Genomic DNA, 12,360 nt, shown 5'->3' on the forward strand with positions numbered 1-12,360 from the left:
ATTTGATTCTTTCAACAGAACGTCTACCACTGGTAATCGGATTTGCAAATAAGAGGCAGTAGGTTATTGAACATCAAGTTGTATTCTTTAAAAGAAGTGTAATTAGAAATAAATACCTAGCAATGCTTCCCGCTGTCACTTAGGCCCAAGTTCACCGACAACATAAGTCCGTTCTGCTTAAAACCACAGATTACTTTGAAACGTACGTAAAAAATCATAGTAAAAAGTTGTTTTGAGAAAACTGACACTAAAGTTGTCGGTAAACATTCCAATAGTAGGCCTTCCAATGCTATAATATTACATAAAATCACAATTAAATACCGGCACACAGTACATAAGGATCCATGGACAGACAACAACAAAAAAAAACAAATGACAATCGCTCCAACTTACCAGCCTGTCCTCTCTGAGTCTTCGCTCTCCTGCCAACCACTGGAGACGCTAAACTGAACGCGCGGTCAGCTCTCGGCAGCTGTAATGTGGTGGGCTGGCTCGGCTCGGAGTGACGGGCGCAGATAGCTGCTTCAACTACTGAGTCTATGCTGGCTGAGCGAGGCAGCTGGCCTCCTGATTCGCGCCTGGAACAAGAAACAGGTTTTTTTTATTGAATATAGTGTTGTGAATGTGTTGTAACGCGTTTTCACACTATCGGAATTTCCACTTGGTATTTTTCAATCGGATCGTGTGGCATCAGGTTTTTTGTCTATTGGAATAAAGTAGTTTGGGAAAGTGTGAGGTTGGTACAGCCATCGGCTTGTAGATGTTCAGTTAGGATATGCTGACAGAAACAATGTGGTCATTAAAGGAGAAAGGGAATAACAAAAAATAGGGTTTTCATTTGGACAATGTTATAATTAATATTATATGTTTTCCTGCGATCCTGCATAACTGTTTAAAAAAATAATTTGACTGCCGCAATTTTATTTTAAAGCGAATTAGTAGAGGCTCAGTAAACGCCTGAAAACGCTGTATAGAGACACAGACTGGTTCCTTAACTTTTATGACAACCTTCATACAAATACAATAAATAACACAAATTATAATTACGTTTGGTTTAATATACATTCCGTCCTACGCAAACATTAATTCATAATTTAGTAAACAGAGCTTCAAACCAGGAAGTGTAACACTCGTAACTTGACGAGATTACTTCAATAACTTTGTAAGTAAGTAAGTATATGTTAACTTGTATTCGTAACTTGCACTAACAAAGGTTTAAAGTGCTTATCTTTAAGTAAAGTTTGAGGTTTATAAGTAAACTTCTGAGACGAGGTTGATTTTGTTTCTGACAGCGTGTTTGTGGTGATATTAATATTATGCTATTTATGAATGTGTGTGTTCGCTTGTATCTTGTGAACCAACAACATTTGTATGAATGATGTTCTAAACAAGTGAAGTTCGAAAGCGAAGGCAAAATTAACCGATATAATCGCAGAATTAAGTACAGTAGTACAGCTTTGACACTAGCGGATTTTCCGCTGGTTTTCCGCACGGGCGTTGTCGCATAGACGCGCAGTAACAGCAAGTTATACCTAATTCATAATAGAAACGTCTACTTCTGAACTTTCACAGTTTTCACTTCTAAAACTATACATTTCAATAACACTACAAGCTCATCAAATGTAAATTAAAATTAATGATATACTTTTAGTATTTGTTGTGGAGGCGCCGCGGCAAGGCGGCGTCGCGACGCCCGCGCTGTTTACCGCCCCATTTGCATTTTAATCGAAATAAAACTTTCTTAGGGTTGCTTTTGCCAGCATTTTTGTATTGAAATTTTTTGAGGTTTACACTGCGATTATACATTATGTTTTTTTTTGTGTCAAAATCTGTAGATATCCATAGATCTATAGACAGGTGTAGTTTTTATTTCAGGTCTGTTTTAAGAATCCTACTTTTTTGTTTATTTTCAGTTATAGTTATTAATTACCTACGTGTTTGGATTCAGATTCGTGATTGTATTTGAGATCAACTTTATGAAACCATTCCACTATTATGTCGCGAATGTCTAAGTATTTTGTAATGAAACACTTTTTTAGATTTTCACTGTAGTTTACTTAATTTTCAGGCAGTAGAAAAAGTTGCTTAGATCTTACAGAGTAAGTTTTGCCAACCCTAGCCATAGTTTAAGAGTCAACAGATGTTTTATTAAAAATCAAACAAACAAAAACTAGAACTGAAGAATTTATTAAGAGAAGCTTGATCACTTAATTATTTTCTCCTTTCTTGGCATTCTGACTTTATAATTACACATTAAATTGCATTTTATATTTTTCTTTTAAATATGTATTTTCTAGACAACTACCAGGTACATATTTTTAACGAAGTCGACTTAAGTTTTTGCTCTTTTTCACATTGGTTATATGCTAGCTCATCTCAAGGGACCTATTTCCCGCACATAGATAAGAAGTACTTAGCCTCTGTATTTTTCGAGCTCTAGACTATGTGTGTACCAAGTATAATTTAAATAGATTCAGTAGTTTTGGCATAATAGCGTGACGGACAAACAGGCTTACTTTCTTATTTTCGATACGAATACCGATTAGTAATGATATGTTCAATAGACGAAGAATTTTAAATGCTCTTGCTTACGGTGCGTTTTTATCGTAACCCGTATAAAATTGCCTGTGGTGCCTCCCGTATTTAGGTACTGCAGATATTCACAACAGCAAAACGTGTGTGAACAAGAGGCCTAAAGTGTTAGAACTAGATTAAACGCAATTACTAACACTTATTACGTCTACAAAATAATGAATCACTAACTCCTACGCCATTTTCCCCAAGAAATCACATAATCCTAGCTAAGTGTTACTAACAGAAAATGTGTGAGAAATAACACAAATAGGAACGGTATTGCAGTAGACTGTTAAGTAATTAAGTATTTAATCTAGTACAAATTATCACCAGCTAAGCTGAAGTATATTTAATTTATTTTACTAAATGGGTTTTTTGGGTCAAACACAATGTGAATGATAATTATTTTCATTGATCAGTCGTCATGCGTTGCGCAAAATGATTTTTTTGGTCTACTCGCTCTAGCAAACAGTAGATAAAAATTACGTACGGACATTTATAAAATGCCTGCGATATGTTCTGATTTAAGTCAAACATGAGATAATTCTAGAGGAAGCACATCACACCCTATAAACCTGAAAATCAATTCAATTTTGATTTTAAACCCTATTAGAAACATATTTTTCCCTGTAGGTACTTTTCTCATCGGATGATGTAGATTTTCATTTGTTTCTGCTTGTTATTTTTTCATACAGCCATACATACCTACATATTTATGTACCTACATCTATTATCTAATAGGTTATCCGTGTCATTAGCGTGGGACGTACAAAGGGCTCTGAAGGACAGCCTCGGAGGCGCCACTCTTCTGCTTAGAGACTGGACGAAGTTATAATGTGTAGAACAATCAATTATTAAAATAAGATAATAATTACAAAAAAAGTGTATATGTGGTGCTTGCATGTGAAGAATACCACTTAGACTAGAAATGGAGTACATCTGTAATACTACAAGTATTTTATTTTATTATTTTACTGTCTGTAGTAGGTAAACTTGTTCCACAAAAACTGATCATCTAGATATAATTCCTTTTTAACCCATTTACCTTTAATGTCTGTGAATCCTTTGTTATTTTTTTCTTACAACTGAATATCAAGTTTAAAATCTTCTAAAATTGGTTTATTAACGAGTCCTAGACAAGTCCCATTTTAAGTGACATTAAACATTCACGAACAAATAAACCGACAAGAATACATCTTCAACAAAAGCCTCAGAAATGCATTTGAAAACATTTTCCATTAGAAAGCTGTTAAAATTGCAGCGTTCAAGATTGTGAGAGCGTTCTGAGTTAGAGTGCAGACAGACTGCAGACTAAACAGTCGGTCCACAATTGATCCGATGGTTGGATTAGTAAAAAAAGTCAAGTCAACATTTTTAGTCGCTCTGATTACAGAATAAAGATGTATAAATGTTCTGATCACAGAATAAAGATGTACCTATGTACAGTTGTTAATGTATCTAGTAACGTTCGTAAAAATGTTATTCACGTAGTGCATCGACGAGCTTTTACGCGCTACCGGTGCTGTCAGTACTGAGTGTCGCGCATCGAACACATGCGTGTGTGAGTGATATTGTTAAGAAAGTTAGTAGGCAGCTTTGCAACTGTTTATAAGACCATATATTTCATATGTGGTCTGATACTGGTTAAATACTCAATCGTTGTTACGTGCGCACTCCCATTCATATTCTTACTTATCAAGCGCCCGATCAAACTATCGGCCGACTAAAAGTTTGTGGTGAGCGGGTATTCTAGGAGTTAGCAAACACCATTTGTATTCTGAAACGGTTTTGTGAAAATGTGTGTAACTAATAGTGTTGGGACTTTAAGATTTTAACGATAAACGTGTTAATGCCATTTTGGGATAAAGTAACAATTTGTATTTATACTTAAATCTAGGGGTCAATGCATTGAAAGAGATAAGTTCAATGTCGCAATTTCTGGATAAAAATTGTTATCACTTACCTACCTTTATTTTTTCCCATATTCCGTGCAAAATACTTACAGCACTCAGATAAAATATGGCCTATATCATTCAGGGATAGCAAAGCTTCTGTCAATAGATTTTTAAAATTAGCAGCTTCGCTTTACGATACAAATAAACAAAAAATCTTTTATTCTTTATTATATTAGTAAAGATTAATAAATTAGAGTATAGATGAGTACAAACTTAATTTAGTTATGCAGTAATCGTTACAATATGGTTATATTGAAGACGACGAAGCTATCAACCGCAAAAGACACCTAAATTGTTTTTACAAAAACCGGCCACAGCACGTACAAGGTAACGCTTTCTAAGAATACTTTTCGCCATAAGAATCAGTCTATAATTTAGAATCCAATCTGTGCAGCCAATCAGCTCACTGTCACCCGACCACAGATAACAAACTAATATCCGACCGCCATTGAATCTGTGAGATGCTATCAATTTCTTTGTGAAAATATCATATTATGTGGTAAAGGCATTTGCTTACTGTGTTTTTTAAGGTAAAAAGATTTATTTCTAGGGTGTTATGTACTTAGAAAATAAACAACATAATCGTCTCCCTTTAATCATGATTTTCACTTTTTTTTTTCTAAGCCCTTATTGTCCCACTGCTGGGCAAAGGCCTCCCCATTTTGTTTCCACACCTCTCGATCCTTAGAGTTCTCCCACCAGTCAGGGTTGTAGGCGTCCAGATCGTCACGCCACCTCTTCCGGGGCCTACCACGTCTGCGGTAGCCATCCTGTGGTATCCACTGAGCAACAACATTGGCCCACCTGTCTGGATGCATCATGCATTCTTCATGCTTTCACTTAAACGCAATAAACTACTGAATGGATTTTGATAAAACTTGGTACTGCAACAGTTAATAGGTGCGTCAGAATAATATATTAGGTATGCAACGTCTATCGTAGTGGTGGAACTTTCAAAATTGCTCTCAAAACTTGGTTGCAGCTTATAAGCTTAGAACTAGCTACTGCTTCATATGTAATGCGCCAATCACATTTAAATAATATTAAGGAAGTGTAAAACCAATATAACGGCGTAAGTGTATCTCTTCTCGGCTTCTCGGCTTAAAACTTTTTTTGATAACAGTGTATTTTTTTTCCCTCCCAACAAAACCGCAATTGTGGTGTAAGTTATCCTCCCTCTCTAAATAAATTCATTAAAATAAAATAGCAATTCTTTTGAAAAGGTTAAACGATAAAAGAAAACGAAATAAGCAGGAAGAGTTATTCTTTCCTAATTTTCTTGCCCCTAATATGCCGCACGTTTTGAGGAAAATGGGCGTGAAAACTCCAGAATTATAATGAAATATGTGATAGGTAGGTGGTATAGGTACATGTTTAATTTTACCGTAATACCATGTAACTAATTCTATTATAAATAAGCTTCAAACAGTGGTTTCACCCAAAACCTACTTATGGAGCTACTTCACGCACTAGGATAAAACATAGTAGGGTATCTGATGAAATTATATTCCTTTTTGATTGTGTAAATATGTGGTTCAAATTCAATGGAGAGACATCTCAATTCAATTCAAGAAAAGAATAAGTAAAAATATTCCGACTTTTTTCAGTTCCACTTTTAAATGCAAGCTAGCCTTTTCCTCTGAACTTAAAGAATTAAATAAAATCTCCTTTGAGTAGCATTTGCTAATTTCCTCGCTTTTTGCGTCAGTTTTTCTGCAGGGTAGATTAATTTGCATCAGTAATACAATCTTAATTAAAAAGAATTCGGTACAATTTCCCTGAGGCATCATTATTTCTTGTCTAGCAACAGCTGGAGTTTCTCTGTTTCCTCTTGTTTGTTTGATCAAAAGCAAAGTTTGTCAGTAAGGCAGAATATACCTACAAGGGTCAAATTCTGCAATAAAAAAATGTACCTAAGTATAGAGACTGTCAGTATGTCTAGAGTACTGTGAAATGAGAGAGTGAAAGTATTTTTTTTTAAGAAACAAATGTAACTGGCCACTGGCCGTTTTTGTTGTTTAATAAAAAATCTTAAATAAATGAGCGAAATAACAAAACATTTTAAAACCTATACATAAGTGAATACAATGATTTTCCTAAAATAATTTCCTAGAATGAGCATGCGTTTTTTTAGTTTAAAAGCACTCTCATCAATTATCATCAGTAAATCAATGATCTTCTCAAAAGACATGGAGGTCAATGCCCTCTATAATTATCGAATCTCAACAAAGGTGAGCAAGGAAGGAAATCGTATAAAGTGTGTAAGAGCATAGTTCTGAACTTTGATTGTTGCTGTCTCAAACTTTACTATTTTAGCACCGATGTATCGGTTCTGAACACTCTCTCAGTATGTACATACATTGTGTGGTTTTATCCGAACTTAGATTTATTAGTACGAAATTGTCGTGCCGACATTCAATCCATAATTTTGCACTTTCATACCTAATTGCTGATCAGATTTAAATAACTAGATCTCGAAAACTACTTAGTTCCCTCGGATCACGAAAAAAATCTAATCTCATACTGTTGCCTGACTTCAGACAAACCGATCAAAAATGTTTCATTTTGTCGATTATACTTATGAAGTTTTAAATAGGTAAAGCCAAATATAATAATCGGAAAACACCATGATTCTTAAAACTTTATACAATAAAAAAATCATTTTGTAACCATCCTTCTCCACCTAAAAAAACCAACAGAATAGCGAACCAAAAAAACCTAATGACATACGTCAATTCAAAAAACAGCCGTATTACTTACTACACTTATTCAGGCAACCTGGCATTCTGCCTACTCCCCAACGAGATGACTCGCGCATGAAACCTTTTCTTTGCGTCGACAAAAGAAGAAACTTTGTCTATGCTTTGGACGAGTTCCATATGGCCTTACTTTCATCAACCTTCTTGCTTTCATTGTGAATGTACGTGTACTGGTTCAAAAGATATTTTGGGTGGATGTAGAATTAATTTGTAAGAATTAAATTAGATGTTGTTGTAATTTTCTTGTTGTTGTTGACTGAAATGGGAGAAAACTCAATTGAAAAGTATGGAGTTCACAAATGCGCAATGAGTAGCAAAAAGAGAGGACTCAGCGAACTTCAGTGTATATTACCTATCAATACTAATATTAGAATGCTAAAGAGTTTTTTGTTTGTTTAAACGCGCATATGTCAAGTTCATCCTGATGTGCAAAGTATTCGGAAAGTACTCATTTCCAAGGAACCATTTTTGGAAGCTAGTTTAACTCCTATATTCAAGCTAACAAAAAAAAAACTTACAATTAAAAAAGACCAGGTCAAAGGTTGACAGATCAACGACTGTCCTCAGACAGACACAACTTTATAATTAAGGTTAAAATTGATAACGCACACACACACAACACATACATGCACATATATGTATGTATAGGTACTTTACAAACACATGCACAGTTGAAAAGAGGTGACTTCTGGTCAAACATTGAGTTGGGTCCAATGATTCGTTTCAAATTAGGTGGTTCATTTGGATTGGGGTCATTTCTAAGCAGATGAGTACTGTAGATGTTAATTACAGCTCCTGTAAATAGCGTCCGTCGATTTTGTCCTGTTTATCTCATCTCTAAAGCAGGGTTTGTGGTTTAGGAAAATGTTATTCAGGAAATAGATTTTGAGGTAGGGTTTTAGTATTCCACTAAGTGAATGTAGAGGTATATTGGTTGATCATTTGATGACTTCATCAATTCAACTAGTAATACCACGACATTTGATTACGTACTATAGTGATGTGAATATCTAAATATCTGTAAGAAATTTATTATGGGCAAATTCAACTGCCTTTTCAGGCAGTTTTAATAGATAAATAAAACATAATTGGCCTAAAATATTTGCTAAGAGACCTATCAAAGAACTTGCATAATTTGGCTCAAACCTAAATTGGTTCTCCATAAAAATAAATGGTGTTCGTTACGAGATGTATGAAATACTTCCGCTTTATTCCTATAACACGGATTATGCTGGATGCCTATGAATAGTTTGCTATGAAAAGATTTCCGCTAAGGCTAGCTAGCCTTTACATGAGCTGAATACGTAATGAAATCTAATGCAAGCAAACTTCTAGTTTTACACTTTTATTTCATTTTATCATCATCTGTCTAGCCTTGTCCCAACGATCTTGGGGTCGGTTTCCTGTCGTACTGGATACCTCTGAGTCAATACCAGTATTTCCCATGGAGCAACTGTCTATCAGAGTGGGTTGTAAGACTTTTTGGCTTCGAGCTAATCGTAACGATTGCCTAAGATGTTTAAATGACAAGAGACATGAATAAAGTCTTTGTGATTATCAAAACTCCGTAGGTTTGTTTTATTCGTATATCAACCACCTTTCTTGAACACTCGAAACTCGAACTTCTTCTACCTTCAGTATCGGCCTTTAGTGTGGCAAAGTCATTTGACAAGAACTCTCTCAGATACCTTGCAATGTCAATAAGATTGAGCAGTATTCAGAAGTTGCCAAAGCCATAGAGACTGCCATTCTTGGTGCTCGCATTGTTGCGCTATATTGCGTTCTGCATTGAAATAGTTTGCATAGAAATTGCTACAGAATAGTTCACGATGCGCTTCGATTTATGCTTTGAGCATATTTTGTGCAGTTTGGGTTCAATATTTCTGTGGTTTTAATTCGAAGCTCTGATTCAGCTACAATAAGAAGTCCGCTTTTTTCGTCTAGCCTACCTATGCATTTGATATAGCTTACAATGCCTTCTTTTCATGCCTGAATAGTACAATTTATATAAGTATTTTTACAGATGACGAAATTACAAAAAAACTTAGCTTGTTTTACTCCAACCACATATCTATAAATACTACTTGAAATCCTAAAGCTCTGAAGGTAAAAAAAGAAATCTCTTTCAGATTGACTCCCAATCACGTGAGACGTACGTTCTCACTGTAATATCCGGATTGGCAGTACATGTTGATTCCATTGCCTTATGTCCTACACGTTCCGTTCCCAATTCTGTCTCAACCGGCTTATTCTGTTCGAAATTGAAAAAGTTCCCGCCAAAAACACTGTCATTGCCAGTTGTGTTCCAAGTTTAAATTGCATTTGTCTGTGGCGCAAAGGTCACCAAGCCGGACTGCCGAATCTGAGGTCCCGGGTTCGATTCCCGGTTCGATCGACATTTGTGTGATGAGCATGCTTGTTGGTCGTGGTCTGGGTGTTACAATATGTATTTATAAATATGTATATATGTAGCTATATGTAGTTTATCAGTTGTGTTAGCACCCATAACACAAGTTAATTAATAACTTAGCGTGGGGCTAACCGACCGTGTGTGAAAAGGTGTCCCGACATTATTTATTCATCATTTGGAAATTGTTGAGTTGAGCAGGTGCATTTGGGAACTTCGAAATATTGGTTTGAATGAAATGTGTGCGTTCGGGAACTTCATGACATGATCTAATTTATTTCTTTTGGGCGTCTTTAATAGATACAGTGGTGTCAATTATTTACAGTAAGTACGCGAAAACAGTTCTTTCGTTGCTTTGAAATATTGAAATCACATATGCAACACAAAGTGGTATACTTCGTAGGAGTTAAAGGTTTTATTCATATTATATTATGTACTTCCTCTGAGGATTTGATTTGCACTTACACAAACGTCCGTAAATCAACGAATCAATATAATCTATACAAAATCTAATTTGGTACATACGCTTGAAGAATGTTCGTAAAGATTCAACGCGAACTTAAAGAAAAAAATCTTTTTTCATATAATTTTAGGCCAAAGTTCCAAAATTGAGTTCATAACCTACCAATAACCTTTAGTCGTCGAAGGGAAACTTCTTCCAATATTGAAAAGATGACTCGGAATTTTAAGTTGATATATGAAGTCGACTTCTGAAGAATGATTGATTAACTTCACACAACTTTGTTATGTCAGTCAATGTGTGGCAGCTGGGAAACGTGTTACTATCGTCGAAAAGACGATTATATTTTTTTATATGTGAGTGTAATTATTATGAAATAGTTAAGTACTTTTATTTTAGTCAGAGTTAAGAGTTTTAAATAAGTTCAGTTTGGGGAATTATGTAATTGATTGTATCTAGAACATAGCAAACAAGCATCTGAACAAAAATAAGAATCTGCGGTTTTGTGGGAACTCGATTGAAAATAAATCTAAATAAGATGAAGGCATGACTTAGTAAATATACAGGGTTATTGGTAAAACACTAACAACCTCTCAGGACCATATTACTAATATCATAAACTAAAACATTTGTTCTATGACTTTTAATAATTCTCAGATTTTAGAGTCATCAAATTTTCACACAAAAATTAAAATATTTCAATTGTACGCTCTAAAATTTACGAAGTCGACAAAGCGCTAGTTAGGTAAACAGTTGTACAAAAGACAGCGGAGGGGAGCGGGGCTCGGGTCTCTGTAACTCGGGTAACTGTGATAATCTCGACTCGTCCTTACACTCTAAGGTCGACTAATCGACTGGTCTCGATCGGGCCTTTAGTTGGTAAGAAATGGTAGGGGCGTGCAAATTTTATCTCTACAGCAAAATAGAGTTGAAATTTGTTAGATAGAACAATGAAATCTTGTAGGTTTGTTTTTGGCAAATGTATTATGTTTTATAAAAAGTCATAGAACTAAAGTTGTAGTTTATGATGTTAGTAATACAGTCCTGCAAGGTTGTTAGTGTTTTACCAATAACCCTGTATAATGCTACGAGTTGAAAATAAATTTGGGGCCTTATTAAACTTTATTGACAAAGCAGGTGCGATTTTAATGCCTCTTTTAACGAATATTTTTTTTAACGAATAATTATAGTAAAGTACCTACATATATGTATAAGTACGTAGGAAAGAAAAAGGCAAAATGTTTTTTTCCTCTAACAAATTCCTTTAAAGCAACTCTAAATTAAAAGCTACAGCAAGAAGTTTTTACTTGGCAACCTTTTTCTAAGAAATGCAGCAGTAATGCAGGCCACACTAAGTATTTAGTTGACCTGCATTAAAACGTAGGGAATTTCTTAGTTCCACCGCAGTTGGAAAAAAGTAAGTGAAATTCAAGAAAGCTGAGCATTGCGAAATTAATTATGCTTAGCTTCTGGAGTTGCTGTAACTTAATAGTTTCATAATACCATGAATTGCGTTAAGTTTTGTGTTAAGTTATATTTTAATTATGTATAATCTATACGTAATATAATGAAGAGGATGAATTGTTTCGTTTGTTTGTAAAGGAAAAACTACAGAATGGATTTGAAAAAAAAAAACTGTCGGAAAGCCACGCTATTTCCAAGTAAAATAGGGTTTATTTTATACAAATACGGGAAGAGATTTCCCCAGGACGCGGGTGAAATCGCGGGAAAACAGCTGGTTATGTAATAATTTATGTCTTCAAACTCTAAAGTTCTGCATCTGAACACATGCAAACTTCTAAAATCCCAAACTGGATCATTACATAAATCAAAACCACACATATCCTTAACACAATATTGCTTTACAATGTTCTATTCTGACCAACAGCTGCAATACTCGTATAAGGCTATATCTACACAGACAAGTATTGGACAGCGCTCGTGTACGCGTCAGTGCGCGACAGCGGGCGCGTCTGATTGCCAACGTGACGTCAGACCGCGTTAAACACGTGAACACACAGCTGATTAATTGAAATTATTTGACTAATAATGTAATATAAGTAATACTAGGATATGCAGTATTAATTTAAGATTTTATCTTATTCCAATTTCACAGAGTTCCGTGCTTCTAAAAACATACTTCTACAACCCCAAACTTGTTCATAATATAAATCAAAACCACACTTATCCTAAACACAATATCGC

General features: G+C 35.0%; 1 protein-coding gene across 1 annotated transcript in view; it reads right to left on the reverse strand.

The window, feature by feature from the left end:
- Nucleotides 1-292: 292 nt before the first annotated feature.
- LOC124633070 overlaps nucleotides 293-12,360 on the reverse strand; it is a 97,272-nt gene continuing 85,204 nt past the window's right edge. The window contains exon 5 of the mRNA XM_047168163.1: nucleotides 293-578. Coding sequence (XP_047024119.1) covers nucleotides 314-578 — 265 coding nt within the window. The 3' untranslated portion in view covers nucleotides 293-313. The remainder of the gene's footprint in view (nucleotides 579-12,360) is intronic.

This window comes from Helicoverpa zea, chromosome 9, assembly GCF_022581195.2.
Source record: "Helicoverpa zea isolate HzStark_Cry1AcR chromosome 9, ilHelZeax1.1, whole genome shotgun sequence".
Taxonomy (NCBI): Eukaryota; Metazoa; Arthropoda; class Insecta; order Lepidoptera; family Noctuidae; genus Helicoverpa; species Helicoverpa zea.